Source organism: Tinamus guttatus, unplaced genomic scaffold (assembly GCF_059628265.1).
Source record: "Tinamus guttatus ecotype Peru unplaced genomic scaffold, ASM5962826v1 Tinamus_guttatus_pri_ptg000150l, whole genome shotgun sequence".
NCBI lineage: Eukaryota > Metazoa > Chordata > Aves > Tinamiformes > Tinamidae > Tinamus > Tinamus guttatus.
Genome location: NW_028288684.1, coordinates 9,498,877 through 9,523,883, shown reverse-complemented (window position 1 = coordinate 9,523,883; position 25,007 = coordinate 9,498,877). Strand labels below are relative to the sequence as shown.

Genomic DNA, 25,007 nt, shown 5'->3' with positions numbered 1-25,007 from the left:
CAGCAAGATACATTGAGGAGTTCTGCAATTAGACCGTGTCAGAATCTGACCATCCCCGTGCCACAAGAACAGCAGTTATCACGGGCTGAGCCGGGGGGGCTCAACAGGAAATCCTCTCATACAATGAGCTCATGTGTCCCCCAAAGTCTGAGGAAAGCTGAAGAAGGACGTCAGGCACTAAGGATGATGTATTTGCAACAGGCCGGCCCGGGAAGTTGAAACACCGCAGTGAGCAGCGCTGTGCGTGCCGGGAAGCACCCCTTAATCCAAGAGCCTGTGACCGTCTCCCTCAAGGCATTTTCTTATCCACTGCAGGGGACACCTACCCCGCAGAAAGCAGTTTAAAGTGTCATTTATCAGCAGTTTCTCTACTGCACAACAGAGCCTTTACATTTATACAAATAGTTTATATAAAGTTTATACAAAGCTTATATAAGTTTAATAGTTTATACAAAGTTTATATAAAACTGTTGAGAACTGACAAAATGGGGGAGAGCGTGAGGAGAGGGTGAAAGAAGCTTCAGGCACGGATCATCACTTCGGGCTCCTGCTGCAGGGGCTTTATTTTCATGTGATGCTGACGCAGCTGCAGGGCCTGGCCTATGAATCTAGCGTGTTGATTTGCACAGGGCCAGAGGGTTGAGTCTGCCCCTTTGCTTCATGCATCTTCGTAGTGAGGGAATGGGGCCTTTTTGATGCTTAGCGCAGTAACAGGTACAATTCTCAGCTTAACTGCTGCACTTTCAACAGAAAGCAGCCCTCTACAAAGCTCATTTTTAAAATCTAACTGCCTAGGTTATAATTCCAAGAAAAGGTGTCCTGTTTGTTTCTTTTCTACCGCATACATGTAACCCTCCCAAAGCAGCTGGGAGATCTCGCTTCCAGCCCTGGCCTTCCCAGGGACACCGCAGCTGCCTCACAGCCAGCTCCTCTTTGCTGCGCCCAGGCGTTAAGCGAAGGGCTCTGCCTGACGCTCCCCGTCCGACGTCCCTGCTCCGCCGTTACGGGTTCCTGCGCCCCCAGCAGGGATGATCCACGTGCCCGCCCTCAGCCGCTCTCGCAGCCTTGGCTCTCACAGCGCATTGAAAGCGCTGGTGGATTAATCGACCCTGGCTGGAGAGGGACTGCAGCTGGTCCCCACTGAAGTCCTGAGTGACAAGCCTGACCTCCACCCCTTGCCCCCAACCCACGTGGCATCCACTCCAGCCCTGGCTCCATCTCCACCTTCTCCCACCTAGAACAACAGTGAAGGTTTAAGTTGCTTCATGGCTCTGCTTGCACCCTGGAACAGCAGTGATGCAGTGGGAAAAAAATGAAGAGTAACCAGCAAGATCTTACTCTTGCCTTAGAAAGCAGCGAAAATGATTTCAGGACACCACCTCAGACCCCCCAATATGTGAGAACAAATCAATAAGTTATGGTATTGTTGAACAAAGCACCGCCTTAATGTAATGCACCAGCTAAGATGGGAGCTGCCAAAGCCAGGGAGATTCAATAACTGCTGCTCTTGTCTCAGCCCCTGTGTCTAGACATTACAGCAGATCAGCTGGGTTTAAATAAAAAAAAAGACAGAAAACACACAGCAATTCCTCTGAGAAAAGACAACAGTGAGGCATGTGGGTTGGAAATCACCCTCCATCTTGCACAGCAGCTGCAAAAGCGCGAGCTGCGTCTGGTCCCAATTCTTGTCACAGAAGAGGCGGATAGCGGTGGCAGTGCAGGCCGGGTGCCCGGGCGGCTCTGGGGAGCCCGGCGCTCACTGCGTTTTGTTCAAGAGCCCACACGGAGGGTCAGCAGGGAGGAGGCGTGTGCGTGGGGCAGGGGAAGGCAGCCCAGAGTGCTTGAACATGCTCTCAGCAGCACCCTGTTGTCGTATGTATATTTATACACACACACATGTACAGATGTAGGCAGCATGGGCAGGGATGAACCAATCTGCCCGGGGCAGGTCTGTCCCTTCAAGTCCAGTTCATACCCAACCACGTGGGCAGCTGGTGTAGCAGGGGGGGATGTGGGTTCTGGAATAGGAGTGAGGGGTGGTGGGGAGAAGAGGGAACCATTTCAAGCATCGCTGCAGCAACCATGGCCTAACAGCAGCCTCATCTCTGCTCTTGCATGAGCCCAGCCCTGCTTGGGATTTGGGTCACCTTGCAGGCTCCATCAAGGATCTTCGCAAAACAACAATTAGCCACTGGTGGTTGGCTTATCCAGCTGCCCCAGTAGTAACTGCCCTGATGCACCGAAGGGTGTGCAGTGCTGTACCTGAGGGAAAAGAAGGGTGGCACCAGGCAACAAGGCAGGCAACAGGCCTGAGACAGGTTTGCAAGGGCTGCACAAGCTGAACTGCGGGAGCACAACTGCACGGCTTAAACCAGGAACAAACCATGCCCAACATTGGGACAGTATCTGAGCACTTTCCTCCTATGTATTCAGCCATAAGACAACTCACCTTCACTTCTCCCTGGAGCAATGCCAGTGCAGCACTGCACCTTTCCTAGAACGTTTTTCCTGTGCCCGCACACACACACACAAATATATGTAGATGTATGTATATACACACACACTTTTAAACCTTTCAGCTTACTTATTCTTGTGTTCTCAAGTCAAATAAATTGGTCAAATAAATTAATTGCCTGGGCAGCTTGCTCTACTCTCATCTCAACTGCCTCTCTGCTAAAGTGGCTACAGTCCTAAGAATAAGACCAAGTTTCACAGTTGATAGATAACATGGCCAGGGGTGACTGATGCCTTAGTAGAAGGTGGGTTTTTGGGGACTAGGGTACATGTTACTGCACGCTGCAGCCCCAGGATGTTGTCATTGCTCCTCTCGAGAGGTAAGGTCTCTTGCTCCCCCCTGGAGAAACAAGGCACAGGACTGCGAACGATACGCCCAAACACAGGGCAGCTCCAACATCAACTAGAGAGGCGGCTGGGACACATGCTACCACCATGAATGCTCTTATGGGCAAAGAACAGCAAGGGGTTTTCCAAAGAGAACAAAGCAAATTTGACATTTATAGAAAATTTAAAACATCCATAAATAACTAGTCTGGACTCTCGTTACTGCTCCAGTAATTGATAAAAATATCAGTAAAAGCAGAGAGGAGGCAATAAAAGCCATGCTTGTCATTTGTTCACTTGACAACCATCTGGGAAATTTAATTTCACTGTGAGATCTGTATTTGTGTTTAACCTCAGGCAGAATATTCCCAAGATAACAAAGCATTTGCTGCTTTAAGGGGCTTCCTGGCCAGAACAATTTGAGACATTCCTTTTAGGCTAAGTGTGGTTGATGAGAGAAACTTCTCTTAGCAGACACATTTCATGTAATGAAACAAATGCAAAGAGAGTAAGACTGATGCAATAGATGAAGGAAAGGCGGCAGCCACTCTCTTGGTTACTGCCCAGATGTTTCTAAATACAGAAGTGCAATTTCATGCTATGGGCAATCGGTTCTTACTGCAAGTGACCACTGCAGGATATGATCCATTCTCACCCTTCCCTTGCATCTGATCATGCAGGCAGAAGTTGACTTTGAGCTCATCGATCTCCACAGGGAGGAGAAACAGGAAAGAAACCAAGATACTGGCCTCTCAGTGGCTCAGATGGAACTAATCCATGGTAAAACTGCACGGCCTCCCAGTTAGATGCCGGTGAAGCAGTCTCTAAAAAAGGCAGCCTCCAGCTGGACTAAACTAAACATAACACCCAACTCTATCTTGACTCAACTTCTCAGGCCATATTGCCCCCTACAGAACTAGCAGGACTGACCCCCAATACTCAAACTACAGCCTAGCTATTACTAAAAAACTAAAACTAAAAAACTAGTCCGTCTAGAAAGAATCTAGTGCAAAGTTGTTCTCAAGTTTAGGCAAATTGGGTAATTCCATTTAGCAGCTCTTTTGGAGCCTAAAGAGCCATGGGGTGCTGGGTAGGGCGAGTGCAGGCTGTGAACTCCCTCCTGCTCAAATATTCTTGCTCTCAAAAGTAATTCGCACCCGCAAAAATAATTTGCAGGAAATTCAGTGTATCTCCTACAAAGCAGTTGTTCACCTATGAAGATGCTGGAGGTAGGTCTAACCTTCACTGTTTGGTGAAGGGTAGAACAAGTTAGTTTATTACAGTGGAATCTGATTTTTCCAAGAAGCCACACAGCATCTGAGACAAGAAATTTACTTAGCATTCAAGGCATTGATCACACTCAGGAAGTGGCATACAACACATATTATTTTTAAGGAGAAGCTTAAAAAAACCCACAAAAACACAGAAATGTGACAGTGTGTCCAGCTCTAACTAGTAAAAAAATCAGATTTTCCACTTAACTTCACCTATACTCATCCCACGAAGTGACTAGAATGGCAGGGAAAAGTCTCCTGTAGTTATGAGGTTTAGCCAGGGCAAGTCCTTTTAAGCTCCAGGCTTCTCCGGATGCTTGCATGTCCTCAGGACTTAAAGGACGTGAAGCAGCACTCAGAAGGCTCAGGACAGCACACGCTTCTCCCCAGCTCCTGGGCCAGTAAGCCCATTCTCATCCCATATGTGAGTAATGAAATTCTAAGTCAAGAGAAGACCACATGCAACTACTTAAGAACAGTACTGGAGTTATTCAAACGAATCGTAGAGAGATGACACTGGTGTGGGGAAAACGGCTCCAAACAAGGACAAAAACTTAGAATTTATTTGGATAGGATTACCCTGATGGAAAAAAGAGTGCCAATGCTATGACTAATAGATGCCAAGAAAGCACCAAGCAGTTTTGAGAGCTGAAGTTTGGTCAGCTATTAAAGGAAGGTATTTGTGTTATTGGAAGTGACACCACCACCAAAGGAAATCATGTGGCAACAGGCTGGGGGAGAATTAAGCAATCATCTACACGCCCTCAAATCTTCCCAGCAGCCAGAGACACCATGCGTATGAAACCAGGACCATGGCACAATACTTTTAAATAAATTGTGTCCAAGACTGTCACCATTTGGCTGTCCAAAGGGACACAGATGCCTAGTACCTAACATGATGTCCATGCAATAAAACATAGTTGCTAGAGGAGCATGTCTCATGCTTGGCAATCAGATGATTAATAGAGAGCCTGGCGAAATAACATGTCTGACAACCCTTACTATTGCATAAATGACAAATATCATAGAAGTCCTAAAAGTTACTTTTCACGTAAGAAATTTTTCATTTGCGCTGAAATCACACACTTCAAACTCAGCCCTGAGAAGAAATACAGTCTTTCTAGAACATTTGGAGAGACTCACTTTTTAAGGCAACATACCGGACATTTCCTTTATTGTAACATAATCACATATCTCTGCAGCCTACTGCAGATGTAAACGTACACACGAACAAGAGAATTCACTAATAGAAGTACTAAGGAGTACATGGCCTGAGTTCTCTCTGAAGCACAGACATATTGAAATCAATGTATTTTTTACCAGTAATTTCAAATAAAAATTTAAGCACCATGTTGTTAGTTTTAACAAGTTGATCCACATCAAGCTTTCTCCACAGAGAGGCCTTTTTCCTTTACATGGTTCTTTACCTTCTCACCGCTCCCTCCCCCGATGTTTTCTGTTGACTTTTGCTTTGTGAATTTGCTACAACTCAGTGATAAGTTCCATGAATGTGAAACAGGCTCAGCATGGTCCTGGAGCTTGATTTCAAACATTACGTTTAGTAAGTTCAGTATCCTCTGCAAATGTAGTCAGAAGAGTTCATAAGTTTAACATGTCAATAATATTTTAAATTAACAGAATAAGCACACTTTGCCAACTTGCTTTAAGTGTCTCGTCCAATGAGAAAAAAAAGAGAGTCAGCTAAATAAGAGCTTTGCTCTATTTGGTTATTCAAAGGGATTCCAACATCTTCTTTCAATTCTGTAGCAGTTGTTTTTAAAACTTATGTTCCATTATTCAAAGATTATTCATATCTAGTGTAGGCTAATTACATCTCACATATTGTTTATGAAGTATTTCAGATAACTACATAAATGATGCAGCAATTACACAATCATTTTAACAAATACTAAGTTATCTCCACCCCCATATCTTAGTTTAATTGCTTAAATTTAATCAGAAAAAAGCTCAAGGCATTCACTAGGGCTTTGATTGCCACAAAGCAAAACATGCCTACAGATAACACAGTAAAATTCTAATTTCATTTGATTTCTAACTTGGGAGGATTCAATTATAATATTTGTTCTTTACAATGAAGGCAGTCAGAATGCCAAAGATTGATTTATCTCAGAATCATTTGGACAGCTGAAGAATCAAAAACTGCATGAATTTCTCAAATGCATTAAAGCGTCTTCCATAACTCCTCCAGATGCAATTACTTAGCCATATTCTTAAAATTTAATCATACCTGTTCTCTTTGTTGCAATAATTTGTGAAATCACTTTCATATCTTGTAGTGTTTCCTGCTTTGGTCTCCATCTTCTTGGCTTTAGAAGAGCCTGCTTTTTGATTATATTTTGATAGAAGCTACATCAAACATCAAGAAGGAAAAAAAAATTATATAGAAACTCAAAACAGGGTTGTGATTGCTACTTAGTTGAAAATGCATAACAATTCTCTTTGAAGAGCAAAATTTGATAAAAGTAAGCCCTTTTAATATTATTTTGATATTAAAGTTATTGCAAAACAAAACAAAATTAACTGACCTGTAGAACATCATCTGGTATTCTTGTTATTTCTGGCACTGGAGGAGTATTAATTAAATGTTCGTAATCCTTTATTTTGGGAGGAGAAGGGTCTTCAAAATGTTTAAGATATTCGTCAGAGCTTACAGCAGACGGAATGGCTTCTTCTATGTATAGCTTACTTGTTGCATCATTTTCTGCCACCAGTTCAGGCTTTTCCCCCTGCATTACATAAGAGGTTTTACATAATTCCCCCCCATAAGAGCTTTTAAACACTTTTAGTTATTTTGCTCAAGTATTAAATAAGCATTCTTACAAGATTGCCATTGGAAATATTTTCTACAATGACATAAGAAAAGGTAATATGGAAAAAGAATCCCAGTCTGATGTTTTAAAACCTGCAATTACGCTAAAAACATGTTAAAAATATATATCAATTTATTTACTTTCTTAGTTTGTCATTGTTATTTACTACCTTAGTTTCTACTTTTAGCCATCTTGTTTCAAAATCTGGAAGTACTGGTGTTCCTGTATGACTAGGAAGACTTATTTCATTTGTCTCTGCTGTTTTTGGCAATGCCCGGCCATCAGATCTGGAAGGGATTTTCACACCCCGTGTGCAGAACACAGGTATCGCAGGGGAAGCCATATAATCAGCTGCTGGGCACAAAAAAAATTCCAAATTACGTACAAACATATAAATTACTTTAAGAGCAACAAAAGCCAGGAAGAACAGCAAAAATCTAGTCTCATTACTCCACATAACTGAAAAAGTCCAATCTAAATCAACACTAGATCAACATTTCTTTAGTTTTCATATACACAGCTATCAAGATGTTTGTTCTGAGACCTTCATTTATTTTCAACAGAATCTATTATACCCCTCTCCCTCCCAAAAAAATGCAGATCTGTCTTGAAAGGTCTTACTGTTCAGTTAAACTCTTTTAAAGTAGTTCTTTTCTCCTTCTTTTAACTTTTTTTTTTTTAGCTTTAAATAGACTTTTCTTCCCTCCCAAGAATTTTCATTAGATCTAAGTTGGCATAAGAGTGTTTTCATTATAAATGAGGAAAAGCTGCAGTCATAAAGTGATTGATCCCCCTAGATAGTTCTAGATGGAAAATGGATATTAGAAGAATACATGGAGTTTATACTGAAGCAAAAAGAATTCCCATAGGAGCCACCAACTTTTCTACTTATTAATTTTAAGAATATTTAATATCCAAATAATAACTGGGCCTTCATTAACAATCTACACTAAATAGAGTTTAAAAGGTATCAACAGATGTGGCACGTAAAAATTGCTGATGTATTTTGTTTACTTCCAACTTACCATTCCCATCCATCTTGTTTGTTTTTGGTCCAGGAGTAACCATGATTTTCTTGGGTGACATTTCTGCTAAACTTCCTTCATGAGGATCTTCCTTAGGCAAGCTGAAGTGAAATGCCAAAACCCACAGTTAACTCCCAAATAGTTTGAAAAAATCACAGTCAAAAGAATACTGGCAACTTGATTACTTTCCTATTTGTAAATCAACATGGAGGACTAAATTCTTTTCTGCAAATAACTTATAATCTCCAATTCTACTGCTGCAATTTGTAGCATGCAAGGGTCTCATTCCAGCCACATGTTATCAAATACTCAGAGAATTTAATCCAATACATTAAACAAATAAACAGTCCAAGATAGGATCAACTTTCTTGTCCCAAATGCTCAAATATGCCTTACAGGGACAGTCCATTTTATTTTGAATTGACTGTTGCTGGTAAAATTCTAATTAACAACAGTAGCTCGACAAAGCTACTGGAAAGAACTTATTTTATGGCGATTGGATTGCTGTTTTTTTTTTTTCATTTTAAATAATTTAACTCCAGTGACCTTTAAAAGGAAAACTGAGTGACCTTAATCTATTGTGATAAGTTAGATCCTGTCAGGTGGAAACCACTGAGGTGCACAAAGGCACGAAGGTCAGAAGATTTTCCACACTACAGTGTCTATTGCAACTACCAGAGGTTTTTTTAGTTGTAATTATTTCAACAAATTTTTAAATATGGTTATTTTGTGGCAATTTTTCTTTAAACCCAAATACTAAGCTGCAAAACAGAAAATTTCCCTTAAATAGTGTCAACTTTCATAATTCAATATATTTCTAATAATAATTTGAAAAGCATTATTTACTTTTATATTGCTTTAGAAGCACAGAAAAATATTCCTGCCATTAAGGCCCTCTAGCCCTTATTGTTGCAATGGTTAAAAAACTTTCTGTAATTTTCATTAGAGCTGTGAAAATTAAAAAGTTTTTTCAACAGAAGTTGACTGGAGGAAAAAGAACTCGTTAGGCGGCTTTGAGTAATGTAAGAGAGATTACAATGTGTTTCTTTATTAAGGCATTGAAGTGAACACTTATGAAGTTCCTTTCATTGCTACATTGTTACAGCTTTTAAAAACCTTGAAGTTAGGGAAACGAAAAGATGACAGATACACTTTGCATTTTTCCAGTTTAAACAGACTGTGTACAGGAAATTTTTAGACTAGTACAGTGAAGGGAAGGAGTATAACCAATATGAACATCATAGTAGTATTTGGCACTGCAAACTGGATCTGGACAAACATGCAGAGTTGAATATAAACACAGGACTACCTTCCTAGAAGGCAATAACAATCACAGAAGGAAACAGTGCAGAAGGAGGAGGAAAAAAAAAAAAAAAAAAAAAGGCAATAGCAGTGCGGGCACTGTGAAAATAGGCAAGAGGTCTCTGGGTTACTCCCAGAGGAGCCAGCTGGACAAGACCGGCCAGGCAGATCAGGGGAACCTGAAAAACAGGAACAGCTTCTGGACGCATCCGTCTCTCATTGGCTGCCTTGTGGCCATTAACAGGACTGGACCCAGATAACAATAGAGTCAAGGGATTGGCTGATGAGGTGGGGAAGGGAGCACAGGAACGGCAGGGGAACAGTGCATGCTTGGGGGCTGTATATATGATTGTAGCTACAAGTTGCTTCTGGTTCTTAACCTTGAGCCCCTGCTCTTCAAGGCATCCAGAAATGGTGTCCGGACAGGGACACGAACAGGCAATCGGGGAAGATCGTATGGTGGAGCAAGCTCGACAGGACAGACGGGAGAGAACGTCTCGCAATCGCAACCGGTAACTCTATCTACAGAAGCTCTATCTACGGGCAGAGAAATCTGCAGGGTAGGAGCCTGGCTGTCAAGAACCATGGGGGGAATCCATGACCAAAGAGCAAGAAAGGGTACTGCAGGTTATGCAGCACATCCTGGATAAATTTGGGATGGGAAAGAAGATCCAACCGGGGGATTTGATTCATCTTTTAAACTGGGAGTTGGAGAATTGTAATGCTTCAAGTGAAGCAACAGTATACAATCCCACGGCTTTGGGCAGGTTCGCTGTAGTTTTGTAGGATTGGGCTACCCGAGGGGATTTAACAGCCTCATCAATATTGCACCTGTGGCGGTTGTGTACGAGGCGTTGCAAAAATACATGGGTACATCAGAAAAGGATAGAGGTGACTCCTCCCCCACCGCTACCGCCAGGAGACTCAAAGCTGCTACCCTTGCGCTGTGAGGACTGTTATCCACCTTATCCACCTCCGCCAGGCTCAGTGCAAGCTGAAGGAGGTTGTGGTGACACCACTAGTGGAGCCGAGCAGAGAAAATAGAAAAAAAATGAAAATCCGTGGGCGGAGGTTAGGCATGAGGCATTGCAGGACGGTGAGATTGATGTGGCAAAAGCAGCAGAACAGGGAATAAGTGCATACCCAGTACTTTTTGATTGGCAAGGTGGCGCACAGCATACGCTGCTTCAGTACGAACTTATTAAGGAAATATGAAAGGCTGTGACAGAATATGGATTCAAAGCATCCTATACTCAAGCACTAATTTGGGGTACCTCAGAGGACCATTGGCTGGTTACTGATGATTTCAAAATGCTGTTTCAATTAATATTAACTCCAGTGCAACAGGTGGCGGGCTCCAAGAAGCGGGCGAGTTGGCTAACATAAAAGCTTTGGATAACTTAAAATCTCAAGATCGGGTTCTGCGAGGGGTTAGTACTGATATGTTGTTAGGAGAGGGAATATATCGACAACCTGCAATACGAGTACGATGCCCAGCAGAGGCACTTGTACAATCGAGAGAAATATTCCTTGAAGTGCTGACAACTGTTCCATACGAGAGAGGTTCTAAAGCTTTCCCCTCTTTCTCAAAAGTAATGCAGAAATAGAGGCGGGTAGTAATTCTACACCCATATATATTATATTGCCTGCTCCTGTGTTCCTCTGGGACCAGGATGTTCTTGGACATTGGGGGGCGACATTGCATTTTCCCTGGGGGCCGCTGATGCGAAGCTGACTCTGCCCTCAGGTGGCTCACGGACACGCCAGTGTGGGTGGATCAGCAGCCTCTCCCTGTGGAGAAGCTGCATCACCTTCGCAAACTTGTTGCGGACCACCTGTGTCAAGGCCGCCTTCGGCTGTCCACCAGCCTGTGGAACACACCAGTGTTTGTTATTAAAAAGAAAAACAGAAAATGGCTATTACTGCATGATTTACATAAAGTTAATGAGGCCATGGAAGATATGGGAGCCCTACAGCCAGGATTACCATCACCAACCACGATTCCAGCAGCTTGGTGAATAAAAATAATCAATCTGAAAGACTGTATTTACACGATCCCATTGAATCCCAGTGACTCAGACAAATTTGCCTTTTCTGTACCGAGCATAAACACAGCGGAACTGCACCAATGGCATCAGTGGACAGTACTGCTGCAGGGTATGAGAACGGTCCAACCCTATGTCAGTAGTTCGTGGCAAAGGCATTGAGCCCTGTGCGGATACAACACAAGGATGAGATTATTTTTCACTATATGGATTACATTTTAATCGCCTGCAGCACAGCTATGGAGCTAGAGACTGTTATGAAAACACTGATAAAGGAGGTGATTCGAGAAGGCCTGGTGGTCGCTCCCGATAAGGTTCAAGACGCAGCACCATGGCAATATCTGGGGTGGACGATCACCAGTCGCGAAGTCCTGCCTTTCACACTAGCAATGCCCCAATAACACTGCCTAGAGGCATGTTTCTAATACATGGGGACCAGGCATGGGGGGCTATCCCATCACATTTAAAAGGTTGTCCTTGCACTTTGGCAGCAGATTAACAATACTTACCCCAAGATAGCAACAATTCTCAATCACACAAGGCTCCATAATTACCACCACGTAAAGAGGTTAAGCCAAGCATTTCATAAGGAGCGCAATTCTCAGGTGGACTTCTGGAGCCCTGCAGTGATTATTGTGGCTTCCTTTATTACACCAGGAGTAGCAGTGGCTGCTCCTCATAATAAGCTTGCAAAACTAGGATGTTGGCTTGCTAAACAAACAAACGCAACGATGCTTGCTTTAGTGGGCTGGCTAGCTGATATAGATTTGGTCTGCCTTGCTACACTACAAAATCGGGCTGCCATAGATTTTTTGCTGTTAGCATGGGAGCATGGGTGTGAGGACTTTGATGGAATGTGCTGTATGAACGAATCCAACCATAAGTATACAAGACTTAAAAGCCTTAACGTCACAACTACGTGTGAATGATGGACTAGACACCTTCGACCCTTGGCACACATGGGGGCCAGACTCAAATATTTTTAATGGGATGTATAGTGCTAACTGTAATCATAGTCCTTTGTATGCGCTTACCCAGTCTCATACAATTAATATATGCCTTGGTGGAAAGAACTATGATGGCCTCTAAAGAAAGATGCAACTTTAGTCACCACCATCAAAGGGGAAAGGGAAGAAGTTGCTGAACATAAAAGACTCTTGGGAGGTTTTACAGTACTGCCAGAGCCCACTCCTTGGCTATTGCGTTTTGGGCCCTTAACTACACCTGGTGCTAGAAAACAAAAACGGGGAGATGTGGGGTACTGTAAAAGTAGGTAAGGGGTCACTGGGTTACTCCCAGAGGAGCCAGCTGGACAAGACCGGCCAGGCAGATCAGGGGAACCTGAAAAACAGGAACAGCTTCTGGACGCATCCGTCTCTCCTTGGCTGCCTTGTGGCCATTAACAGGACTGGACCCAGATAACAATAGAGTCAAGGGATTGGCTGATGAGGTGGGGAAGGAGCACAGGAACAGCAGGGGAACAGTGCACGCTTGGGGGCTGTATATATGCTTGTAGCTACAAGTTGCTTCTGGTTCTTAACCTTGAGTCCCTGCTCTTCAAGGCAGCCACATAGCAGCAAAAAATCAGCAAAGCAAGAAGGAACTATAGAAAACTATGTAGAAACTATATATATTTCTATATTTTCTATAGAAAACTATAGAAAACCTGGGGGGGTTTTCTTACTTACTTTTTGCTTGTCTCAGTAGTTTTATGGATGAGTGCCATTGTATAGTCTTCATTCATACACATAGTATGCTCACTAATGCCAAAGTGTTCAAGTTTTGGTGTTACACACTCATAGTCATCCATCCTTAGCATACACTTAGGTGTTTTGGGCAACATAGACGGGGTCTGTGTTTTTAACGGAGTCCTGGTTTTTGGATATTCTTGATGTAGATCTGTTGCGTGTTGTTCATTCATTGTACTCCAAGTCCTGGAGAAGGCATATTGTGAAAGACCAAAATCAGAAAGTTGGGGGTTGCTCAGAGGGTCTTTGGGAACTGGTGGCTTCTCCATGCAAGCAGGAAGATGAGGATCATCATCTATTTTCTCTTGATCAGATTTATTCTGGACAGGCACCTTTGATTGACAGTTATTTTCCTCTTCCTCATCTGTTTGATGAGAGTTAATAAAATATGTCAAATATCTCAATTTTAGGAATATTATGAATTTGGAGTTTGCTCTTTATAGCTGAATTAATGATTCCCCCTGACTCAAGCTACCAGAGCTTAATGGGCTACCATTTATCACCAAAGTCCTGTATGTGGTTATCTTGTCCCACTTAAGGTATAAAACATATTAAAGTTTCTTTTATGTTGGTTTGTGTAAATGGAGTAACTTAAAAATACAAACTAATTTAGATAAGTTTACCATAGTCTCTCACAAACAAGAAGCTCAAACAGGGTGATTCTCAGAGTTACTAAAATATACTTGCTAGCATGTTTTCTAAATGTATATATTACTCAAGATAAAAAAAAAAAAAAGTTACCTGTGAAGACATATGGCTTACAGCCATATTTCTGGAACAGCTCTCTTATTTTCCCAAGATCTGCTGCATTTCTTTGCATTAATATTTTACTTGCCTTCATAAAGTCATGAATTTCTTGCCTCTCAGAGCAGCTCTTTTCCAACCTGGCGTTAACATCTCTCTTTTGAGGTAAGGGGAAGACAGAGATAGGGGTTTTCAAATCACCACCGAACTTCCAAATCGAGCTTGAGAATAGCTATTGAACTTCATATGAGAATAGACAAGAAAATTTGGGTCTTGTCTATATACCTGAAACTAGGCTAAAAAGTACCAGGAATATGTAGGGCATGAGTATACAGAAATTTATAGAAATTAGACAGTTCACAGAATAACTACTTACTAGTATCCTCTCAAAAATATATACTCCATTAAAAAGAGGGCAAGAGAAAAACAAACAAACAAAAACTTATTTTTGATTTTCACTGCTTGGCCACAATAAATTAGTAGAGACAGATAAGCCTCAAAATGATACTAAACCTTTCTTGGGCACTGCCTGGTACTCCCAGAACCACTATGAGGACTTACAGGTAAACAAATGAAAACTAGGGTCAGAACTGTCGACTGCTAAAATTGTATGGCAGTATCTAAAGTATAGTTATAAGTTTATGCAACTCTTCTTCTCCCATCATTTTTTCAAGCAAGCAGCTTAAGAGGTTACCTTGAGAGCCTGCAGGTCACAATGCAGGTCATGTAGGACTCGTATTGGAGACTCTTCTTCATAGTCTGACATACACATTCACATAAGAAAAAAAAAAAGGGGTTTTGAAAGGAAAAAAAGAGGATTGTGTTTTAGCTGACAAATACATACTGACAAGTACAGTGTGGGATCTCCTACAGTCACAGGAGAAAGAAAATGCAAAGGAACTAGCTTGTAGTTCACATATCATTTGACTACAATTTGCACAGAATGTTAAACTACACAGACAAAACTGCACAGACTCACAGACTTCCACTTTACTGTCTCAGCTCATACTGTAAAAAGTAATATATGTTAGATGTGGGTACAATAGGTAGGACTCAAGACTGTAAATGACGATTTTTGTTAAATTTTAAACCATTAATGAATTTGACTTTTTTTTTTTAATTATTATTAAGAGGAGGGGGAGTGATAAGACACCCCTGAAACATATCATAAAAAGCTGAATTTTCCCAACTTCTCTGCCATCCATGAAGCTGTTAGTATTATACATTTAAACACACAACAGTCAAAAGCAGACATTACTTCACTAGAAATTGAGGTTAACACAAATATATATTATAAAAGGGGAAAAAAACAGCTATGTGATAAGATATGGCAAAGCAGACAATAAAATAGACAGTTATCAATCCAGTATGGCTCCAACTTTTCTGGAAGCTGCCTTTGCACAGCTGGGACTGCCATCAGAGTCCCCTTGGATGCCTTTTTGGCAGACTGGAAAAACCCCAGTGCCCTCCCCATCCCCTTGTGTCTCCCAAGCTCCATCCCCTCTGGACCCTGCACAAGCTCTACAAGGTCCAAACCCAGTGCAGCCTGACGAGCACCAACGGAGGGGGGATAACAATTCTTTTCTGGCTGCTGGCTCATATCTTGCTAATGCAGCCCTCTGGGATCATCCCAAGTTAGCCCACCAGGATCAAAGATCTTTTTTTCTGCAAAGCTTCCCCTCAGGCTGGTGGTCCCCAGCTTGTTCTCTTTGCACAGGAAGGCTCCAGTGGAGGGCCAGGCTTGTTGGACTTCACACGCTTCTTATCAGCCCGTTTCTCCCACTCATTAGGGTCCAAAGGGCCCCCTGCCCTCCAGGGCCCAACAGACTCCAAGGTCTGCATCTGCACATGGATCCTGGCCCATCCATGAGGAAATGCAAAGGAAGCAAATCCAAGTGAAGACTAGGAACATGTACAAGATTTTTCTCCCAAATACATCAAGAAATCTATTAGGTGGATACAAGGAGATTCCAGGAAAAAGGAGAAAAAAAAAAAAAGAACATCGTAGTAGCTATCTTAATTAAAAATATGATGATTAGGTCAAATTATTTTTATATTCTGCCCTCCTATTTTTAGGAAATTCTTCTCTCCCAAGTTTATTTCCCAGTCTCCTCTCTGGAAGCAACCCGAAGACAGGAATATGGCAAACAAAGCCAAAAGTTGGGATCACGCCCTGGACAAAATCTTCTACTTCTTCCTCTCTCTCTTCTGTCTCTCTCCTAGCAAAAAGATGCTAGGAAAGGTGTAATTTCTCTGCCAAAAGAATCCACTTTACAAACACGTCTGGATGTCCACCAGCTAAGGAGGCAAGAAAGATGCATGCTTTTGCTTAGACAACATCTATTTAAGGAGGAGGCAGACGGAAGTCCTGGGAAACGGGAGCATTTGTGAGCTCTACAGGGAGCTGATTAGAAAGAGAAAATGCAGAGAGAGAAAAAAAACTGCAAAGAAGATAAAGAGGGGAAAAAGTGAAGGTGCCTTTTTTAGCTAGATGCGATCAGCATTAGTTTTATTTGATGTCTAAGATTCAGCTAAGTACATAAAGCTAAGTGTAAAGGTGTGCAGGAGTAGCAGTAAGTAACAAATAGATTTCCACATGAGGGCTTATGAAAAGTAAGAAGTCTCTTGCAGGAAAAAAAAAAAATAATAATCAAATGAGCAAAGAACCAAACAGCAAATCAGTTACAAAGGGCTCCAGCATCTGTCAGACCCTTCTCTTCCCCCAACCCCGCCCCCCAAACAAACAAAAAACTCTGCACCAAGTCTACATTACTGGGACACAAATAGATTGGATAAATGCTTGGTAGAGGTTGATGACACACTAAAACCCGCCATCACCACGCTAGCAGGTATCTCAGTATTTGCCCGTAATCGCCTGTTTTCGGCTCAGGAAGCTCCGCCGCGGCGCAGCGCCCCGCGCAGCAGATCCTCAGCCCTGTCCGACCGGCACCCGAACAAGCCGAGCCCCTTAGAAGAGCGACGGGGACTGCTGGAGCGATGCGCGGCACGGAAGCCAAACCACTGGGACTACTAAAAAGCGCGGAGACGACGCCTCAGCGCAACAACGCGCAGCGCTTTTAGCGCTCGTGACTGCGGCTGAAGGGAGCAGGAGGAAACGGGCTTTGAGGCCAGCCATGCGACAGCCCCGAGGCGCTCGCCGCGTGAGGGAGAGGCCCGGCGGCCGCACCGGGGCGAGGCGGGCTCGTACCTGTGTCCTCTCTGTTCAGGGCCTGCTCCAGCTGCCTCGCTTCCTTCTCCAGCGTGAGCGCCAAGGCGCGCAGCTTCCCGAAGAAGTCCCGCGACGCATCCATGGCCGGCAAGGAGGCAGGCGGCGCCTGAGGACAGCCGTTAACGGCCGCACAGGAGCCGTTCCCCGGCACAGCCGTTACCCGCCGCGGGTTCGAACCTGCGGCCGCCGCGCTCCTCATTGGGCGCCGCGGGGCCCCGCCTGCTCTCGCGAGACACGCGGGGCGTCCGCCCGCTGCCGGCGCCATCTTGTGCCGCTCGGCGAGGCTGCAGTGGGGGTTGTTGGTGGAGTCGGTGAGTCCGCGCGCGGGGAAGGGGCCACGGCGCCTTGTGCTCCTCCCGCTGCCGCGGGCTCCCGCGGGAGTCGCCCCGCGTTGCCCCAGCGCTTGAGGGGCTGGACGGTGCTAAGGGGGCGAGGCGAGGCGGGGCGGGCGGCCCCTCCCAGCTGTCTTTTAAGTGCTTGGCGGTTTAACATGTAAGATTATCCCGAAAACCGTTTTAAATGATTTTTAGTTATGCTAGTTAGTGTTATAGAGGATACTGGTTTTCTGCGAGGCTTATGTCACCCACTTGACAAACGAGAGTGGGTAATGGTACATGCTAACAAGATTATGTAGAGACTCTGATTGGAAATTCTTAAATATGGAGAAAAGGCCATGATGAGAACTTGTGCGTCAATGAGTCCAGAAATACCCCATTTTTAACAGTAGACATAGCTATTTGAGGTAATAAAGAATACAGTTAAACGTTTGGATTTTTGGCTGGTGTGAAACTCTGGTTGAGATTTTTTTTCCCCCTATCTGGTCACAGATTTTCAGTATGTACCGTACATAGTGGGTAGTTGCTGAGATCAGTTCTTCAGCTGTTAAGCTTTGTAACTGTTAGAGAAGAGGCAGAGGAATGAATATGTGCAGATTTCTCTTCCTTTTACTTTTTTTTTCTCCCCTTCTTAAACCTGTAATTTGTCCCTTCAAGATAATGGATGTCTTATATCTTTTTGCTTTTATTTTGAGGTATAATGTTTTTAACAGCAGCATTATTCCGGAAGGGAATTCCTGGAAAGCAATGGATTGGAAAATACCGGCGGCCGAGAGTGGTCACCATTTCAATGAAGCAGGCCATGATCCGGAGGCTGGAAATTGAAGCAGAGAACGAGTATTGGCTGAGCCGCCCTTTCCTGACCCGGGAACAGGAATACAAGCATAACACGGAAGGCAGACGGGCCAAGTGGGAAGCTCTCAGAAACTCGCGGCAATCCAAGTTTCCTGAGCACAGATATATCAAGGATCATTTGGACCACTTAAATGTGTCAAAGAAGTGGACATCTTGAATGACGCCGGGCGTTTGTACTGCACATGTTGAGCGCAACTGTGGGATCTGCGATCTGCCTGTTAAGGGTGGCTTTGTATTCAGTGTAACAGAGAGGAGTGGAAAACAAACAAGACTTTTCTGAAAACCTTCCCTTTGCTGTGCTGTATGAAATCTTACATTAAAAGCAGTCCTGCAGGACGATGTTTTCTTATTATTGGCTCATTGGAAAAAGAGGTTTGTTGTGTGGCTCTCTGCCATCTACTTTTCTTGTGAAACTGTGAGTTACCAAGTGCTGTGATGATGCACTAGATTTTGTGGTGAAACTAGGTTTGTAGCTTCACTGATTTGTTTTTTAAAAGCTAGGAGAACATACGCGCTAGGTCAAAGGGATTATCTGCTTGTAGTGATAGAATGGCTTTTCCTGGTCATTCTCCTTTCCAAAGGGGACACTTCCATGTTAATTAATGTTTGGGACCCAACGGACGCTAATGAATTATGTACTACTCACTTCATTACGCTCAATTCTAGGCAAGGATCAATATATGAGAGGCATTACAAAATTACATGTGTATGAGGACAGAATTAATGGAAGATTATAAAATGTTCCAGTTCTTAAACCTGGAGGAAAAATGTTTAATTTAAATGCAGTGTGTGTTCCTGCACTCTCAGAGAACAATTCTCCTCTAAAGGGAAACACATCTTACTTTTTCTTTAGAGGTGCAGTCTGTTTCCTACATCATGTGTACACCTTCCCAAAAGAATAGCCACGGGTTTTTTTTGACTTTCCCTTGAGACTAAGTGACCCAAAGGATGTATCGAAAGTGAGTGCAATCCTCGGGTTGTTGCAGCTGGGGTCTGAATGTGAAAGTCCTGTTATTTCCACCACCAGATACAGACTATTTCCTGTGTAGGCATAGGCAGGTTCTCCCACTGATTTATTCCATACATGCAATCTAAGCAATCTGCAGGATATTTCACATACTTTTATTAAGACAATGTTGCATTCATTGATGAAATCACGTGTCACCCCCTTAAGGATATTAACACCTTATCACCTCAGAAAAGAGGGCTTCTTAAACATGAATTGCTATTCAGAGATGAATGAGCAGGTCTCAACACAAATGTATCCAAGTTGGATTGCAACCTTTCCATGGTTATGAATGGCATAAGAAAGTATTTGTGGGAAAGTATAATAGGAAGAAATTGTACAATACAATTAAAACCATAAAGGAACTTCCAGGCAAAGTAATGTGACTTTATATTTAATTCCTTTATAAAAGCCCATTTTAAAAAGTTACTTCAAGTATTGAACTATAAATGGCAACATGTTTTCTTTATGCATAGGAATATTCCTACCTGCAGCATACAAAATACAGGAAGGGTGTCATTATTACATATTTACCTTTTACACTTCGAACTTAACCACAGCTCGTTACAAGTTTACACATCACAAGTAAAAATAACCACGTGGAAGCAGAACAGCAGGGACACAGTGACAAATGCAAAATGTCGACGGTCGCTGCTGTCAAATACAACTGTATTTGCAGCCATAACTGGGTACGTTTAGTTCAGGTAGGTTTAAAAAGGGGAGTATGGTTTTAACAGTGGGACTGTTGCCTATTTCTGTGGCATTTTCATGATTTACAATATTCGCAGTCCAGAAGGATTTTAAGTTTCTAAAAATGCTCAAGCTGATCCAACAGGAGAGGTTAGAAAGGAACATGCAAAGCAAGAAAGTCAACTGAACAGTGTAAACAAGGGAACCTGCGTTTCACCTCAATGCTGTGGTGCCAATAAGGATGATCCCAAAACTCCATCCCCGGCTTGGCTGCTGAGCGGGTGCTCTCATCTTGTTGCAGGAGAAGGGGGAAGAAAGGGCAAAGCCCCTAAAACCAATGACAGCAACCTCGTAAACACCAGACTTTACTATTTAAGGGAAACAAGATGCAAGTAATAGCTGCAGAAAACAAAAGCATTAAAATTAACTGCAATTTGCATTTTCAGTATATTTAATGAGAGTTTTATGATTAAGAAAAAAGCATACAAAAACAGTCTATATATACAAAGTAAATTGATAGAAAGGAGGGTAATAAATGTGTTCAATATTGTAAGAAATACTATGCTGTCTTTGGTGCTGTTTAGGGATAGATGATCCTCTTACTCGCACACCTAACTATATTTTGGGCATTATGAAAAAACAAAACGAAAACATTCTTTTGCTGATCTGTATTTACAGCTAAAGTCACTGCTATTTGGAGCCTCTTAAAAATCTGAATCCCTCAGTTATGTATGATTTTAGACAAAGTCCTCTGAGCATATAGTGTGAAGTTGGTATTTTTTTTAATAAATATGCTCCAGATCTGGTTAATTTATGTCCGATCCGTCTGCCACGGAGACTGATCCTTCCACTGGGAGTGCTGCCTTTGCGCTCCTCTTGGGGCTCTGCTGAGCTCCGATGCAACCACATTTCATGTTGTACTGAACAGGTGAAGGGTTATAAAATTAAGGTACTGGGCTAAAAATTCAAAACCAAAAGGTTATTTACAATGAAGAAGAGTCGCACAGAATCAAACAAAGGGGGAGAACAAACAAACAAACAAAAACTACCCCAAAAGTTTAGGAAAACTCTGGAGTATGTGGAAAATATGCCCAGTTTCTACAACTAGTGTACCCAAAGGGGCCTGGTATCTGTGCATGCCACAGCAAAGGGGCAGGTTTCACAAGGGCATTGCCTTAATTTCCACTCAAATCGTGAAGGCCAGGACTCCCCCTAGTATTACCCTCTGGAGATTTAGTTCTCAATTAAAGGCTTATTGTGTAACTAACTTGTGCCATGACAATTTTAGGACAACATTCCAAATCAGTTACCACCGAGACATACACATATCCCTCCCGCCCTCCCCATAATGGGCCTTAGGCAGAAGCAGAAATCATGGCCATCTAGTCTGCCAAGGAGTCAGTTGTATAAGAGGAAAAGGAAGCTTTAGCTGAGGCTTCTGAAGTGGTTTCAATTATTCTTTTCCAATTACGTATCTCCTTGCCTCATCCACAGCGGGACTATTTCATCCCCTTAAGACACTTCATAAATCTTGAAGAGCAATTTTCAGGCTGTAATTTTGTCCTGTGCGAGGCTTCTCTCCTCACACTGGGAGTTTATAGTTGATGAGGGGAAAGGGTGCTGTGTGCACGTGGATTTTTTTTTTGAAGAAAAGAAATAGTATTTTTAGTAAGAAATACTAAAGCACCATTTTTGATTGCAGCCAATGTCAACTATCCTAAAACTACAGTAATTACAATACTACTTCTGTCTTGCCATAGTAACTATTTTGAGGCATGAAAGCTTAAGAGCTGTTACTTCTTAGTGGCAATCACAGCATTTCCAATACCTGCTGACAGAGAGCAGGTTCAGGCAAACACCAAATGCAACTGTTCATGGCCCTGCATGCTCAACCAGACAATTTTTTCGGATGGGGCTCCCCGGCTTCTCCTCTCCCAGAGCAGGAGCTGCTCTTCTCACTGCACTCGTGGGAAGTGTGAGCGCTTTGGTGCTCAGAGCGCTGAGCCAAAGGGGCGAAGGGCTGAGTTTGGCAGTTCACATTTGAATCCCTTCATTGCTTCCTTTTTGGCAAAGTGGCCTTTCAGTAACACCTGCTTTTACACCATCAGCAGCTCCTGCCTCTAAAGCACCCAAACACACTGCTCTCCTGCTGCTCTCAACTGAACTAGAGGAAAATCTGGGATAAAATAGGGTATTAGTGATCCACATAAAGATGTCAGAAGTATCAGCTCTTGAAGAAAAGCCACACACACACACACATACAAAAACGGCCATCAGATACTCCAAAGAACCGGGTTCAGAAGACCACAGCTTGCTAGAGAGCACCCAAGGATTTAGCCCAGTCTGTTTCTGTGCAGTATTTCCTGCAGTTTAACTATACTCGAGACACCAAACATGTTATGCTCATACTCGCCTGCAGTAGCTTTGTATTCATACCGACATATTGAGCATTTCAGGTCAGAAAACAAAGTCAGCAGAGGCTGTATTGCGGAATCAGTAAGATTTCCCATTTTAGAGACATGGATTCTGTTTCTAGTTCTGCTAGCTGAGGATGCTGCATATATTTGTTTGCCTGGCTGCAATGCAGCAATGAAATAAAACCTGAACGATGCCCAGACCTCCCCCGCCGCCCTTACAATTCCACCAGTGTTCGACACTGCAAATGGCAATTTGAATTTTTTTGGCCGATCCATTCTCTCCTTACAAGCTCAACACATCAATATTGCTCACAGCTTGCTTTCGCATAAGCACATTCATCTGACATTTCAAGGGGAAAAAGCTAAAACTTTCCGATTACTCTGTAGCTGTTGATTTTTGTATGTTTTAAAATTAGCAAATGCACTATTTCTAGTACAATGTTTGATGCGACATTTTACAACTATTATAAAACAGGCAGGTTTGAACCATCAGTACTGTCTCAAGAATATCCCTGACAAAATACTTTTTCATACCGTACAGTTTACTTGTTACCTTCATATCTCCACCATAAATACACTGGACTTAAGCAGCAGCCAGTCTAGGAGAGCAAGCAAATAAGCTTCCTTTGTGCTGATCAGCAGCTCAGCTACCACCCCCAGTTTGCATCAAAAGGACTAGATTTTGTGATTAGTACCTGCTAAACATCCGACAAGGTTCAGGTAGGAATACAGTATTTTTCATTTCTGCTAGGTGCAAAATACCACCCCAAGATGAACTAGCAATCTTCTTGACAGAAGGGTAGGAAAGAAAAATATTGTTTGCTGCAGGTTTTGAGCTTAGGATGGACTTTATTCCTCACATAGCAAACACACATTTTGCCTTTCGCAAACAGGATACATCATTGCACAACACACTCACCTTTAGCAATTTCAGTCAGTGTCACTTAGACTTGAATAGTGGCAGACTAAAGCATACAAAGTTTCAGTGTGTTAACACAAATGTAGGATCGAACACTGTTTTTCTCCCAAGTACTTGAAATACATTTAAATGGTAATTTAGAACCATTAAAAACTTGTGCCTTTATTAAAAAGATAAAACAAAAGTATAAAACAGTATTTATAAGCCATCGAGAGTCCCATATAAAAAGCAGTACTCTTCCAGTTCCATTTTCTAACGACACACAACTGCAATAAGACTTTTCTCAGGGGTACTTCACTCTTTCCTTACTGCCTCATACAGAACACTACAGATATTAACAGAAAATGTAATAGTTTGTTAGTTCCTTTTTGGATTGGCATTTTTTTTTGTATGCTGATAGGCAATTACTGGAAAGTAACAATCCATGCTCTTTCAAGTAAAAGAAAGTTCACTTTTTTGAGTTATATTCTTGATATGGTTAAATAAATCAAGTTAAAATGATGAGGGCGCTCAGATCTGAAGCCAAAAAAAAAAAAAAAAAAAAAAAAGCAACACCCAAGTAAAAAGGCTCTTACTTGACTGGCATTGCAGTGCTCCGAAGCATGGCTAGTGCAAGCAGCCCTCAATCCCCCAAAACACCCAGATCACGGGGTCGGCTGGTTAAGAGGAAGAGCAGGGACCTCATCACCCAGCTCTTTTCTCATCAGCTGGTATCTGGAGCTACGTGTAGTTGCACTCCAGGCTCCCCGGCCCTGCTTTATGTTGTGTTTTCCTTTTTCCCCACCCTCCCACCCACCACCCCCCTTTCTGTACCCCTTATTTTTCCTTCTGCAGGAGATGTGCTGTGGAAGTGACTTCTGCAGCGCGTAAGGTGTGACGTTTCCTGTGGGGATAGAGGTCTCCACAGATCTCCCCAGCCCTGCCACCGCAGCGCAACAGAAATGCATAGTTCCCACTTTGGACCTTGTGCATCCAAGCAGGGCACTTCAGGATTTGGCCCTTTGGTAGCAGTTATGTAACTCAGTGTGCACAAAATGCACATAAAGAATCTTAAGGCATCTGTCTTACTTCCCTGCTCTGCAGTAGTGCTGACAAGAATCCATGATACTGTGCAGAAACTTGAATTTCTTGTGTCTTCCCAAGATGTTCTCTTCCCAAGATGTTCTTGTTCCCCCCCCTTTTTTTTTTACCGGTCAAATTCTTCCAAACAAAATTAAGTAATATTCAAGCTCAAAATGTGTTGCACAAGCCTATTGGGGAAAAAAACAAAAAAAGTAATCAGTGGAATGGCACCAACTGCTTTAGAAAAACAGACCATATTGTATGGTAAGAAGGGACTTAGTTGATGACATGCATAATTTAAAGATTCCTGATTAAGGACAGCAATTAAAGTAACTTCAGTGCATAATTACTGGTCTCCTAGGAGTTTGATTTTTTTTAACCTTTTCTGATGCTTTAGAAAATTATCTGCACCAGGAGTGTCAGTCCAGTCACTACTGCTGGCTTGAAGCTAAAATCTCTGCTATACCTGATTGGCAAGGACTGCTCATTCATTTTGCATTGAATTGCAAGATTTAGGTCAGTGATAACTTTTATTGCTCCTGATGCATGTTATATGTGTAAAATTGAAAAATGCATCTATCAGTCAGTTGAAGGGTTTTGGAAAATATCCTTTCTTTTGCAAGGTTGTTTGTAGTTGCAGGGGGACTGGAATTAATCATCCAGGTTACAGAAACTGACCAAATC

General features: G+C 42.6%; 3 protein-coding genes across 5 annotated transcripts in view; 1 reads left to right on the top strand and 2 right to left on the bottom strand.

Annotated features, from left to right (window-relative positions):
• Positions 1 to 6,353: 6,353 nt before the first annotated feature.
• SKA3 (spindle and kinetochore associated complex subunit 3) lies at positions 6,354 to 17,121 on the bottom strand. The gene is made up of 8 exons (XM_088522149.1): positions 17,019 to 17,121; positions 14,505 to 14,569; positions 13,808 to 13,967; positions 13,007 to 13,430; positions 7,972 to 8,072; positions 7,112 to 7,297; positions 6,662 to 6,873; positions 6,354 to 6,482 (listed from the first exon to the last, which is right to left on the bottom strand). Exons 1-8 carry the CDS (start codon positions 17,119 to 17,121, stop codon positions 6,354 to 6,356), a joined length of 1,380 nt encoding a protein of 459 aa, XP_088378275.1.
• Positions 17,122 to 18,000: 879 nt separating this feature from the next.
• Positions 18,001 to 18,562, top strand: MRPL57 (mitochondrial ribosomal protein L57). Its single transcript, XM_010211377.2, has one exon. The coding sequence runs from the start codon at positions 18,075 to 18,077 to the stop codon at positions 18,384 to 18,386; it is 312 nt and encodes a 103-aa protein (XP_010209679.1). The 5' UTR covers positions 18,001 to 18,074; the 3' UTR covers positions 18,387 to 18,562.
• Positions 18,563 to 24,196: 5,634 nt separating this feature from the next.
• The window catches only part of ZDHHC20 (zDHHC palmitoyltransferase 20), a 42,484-nt gene continuing 41,673 nt past the window's right edge, over positions 24,197 to 25,007 (bottom strand). For all 3 annotated transcript variants that reach the window (XM_088522277.1, XM_088522278.1, XM_088522279.1), the window contains one exon: positions 24,197 to 24,511. Coding sequence is in view for 1 of the 3 variants with exons in the window: in XM_088522278.1 (XP_088378404.1) it covers positions 24,492 to 24,511 (20 nt within the window). In the remaining 2 variants the exon portion in view is untranslated. The remainder of the gene's footprint in view (positions 24,512 to 25,007) is intronic.

Excerpts from the sequence above, each read along its gene's own strand:
- SKA3 (XM_088522149.1), bottom strand. The coding sequence starts at position 17,121 with ATGGATGCGTCGCGGGACTTCTTCGGGAAGCTGCGCGCCTTGGCGCTC. Across the intron at positions 14,570-17,018 it reads CCTGAACAGAGAGGACACAG|ACTATGAAGAAGAGTCTCCA; the intron begins GTACGAGCCCGC and ends TGTGTATGTCAG. Across the intron at positions 13,431-13,807 it reads TAAGCCATATGTCTTCACAG|ATGAGGAAGAGGAAAATAAC; the intron begins GTAACTTTTTTT and ends CTCATCAAACAG.
- MRPL57 (XM_010211377.2), top strand. The coding sequence starts at position 18,075 with ATGTTTTTAACAGCAGCATTATTCCGGAAGGGAATTCCTGGAAAGCAA.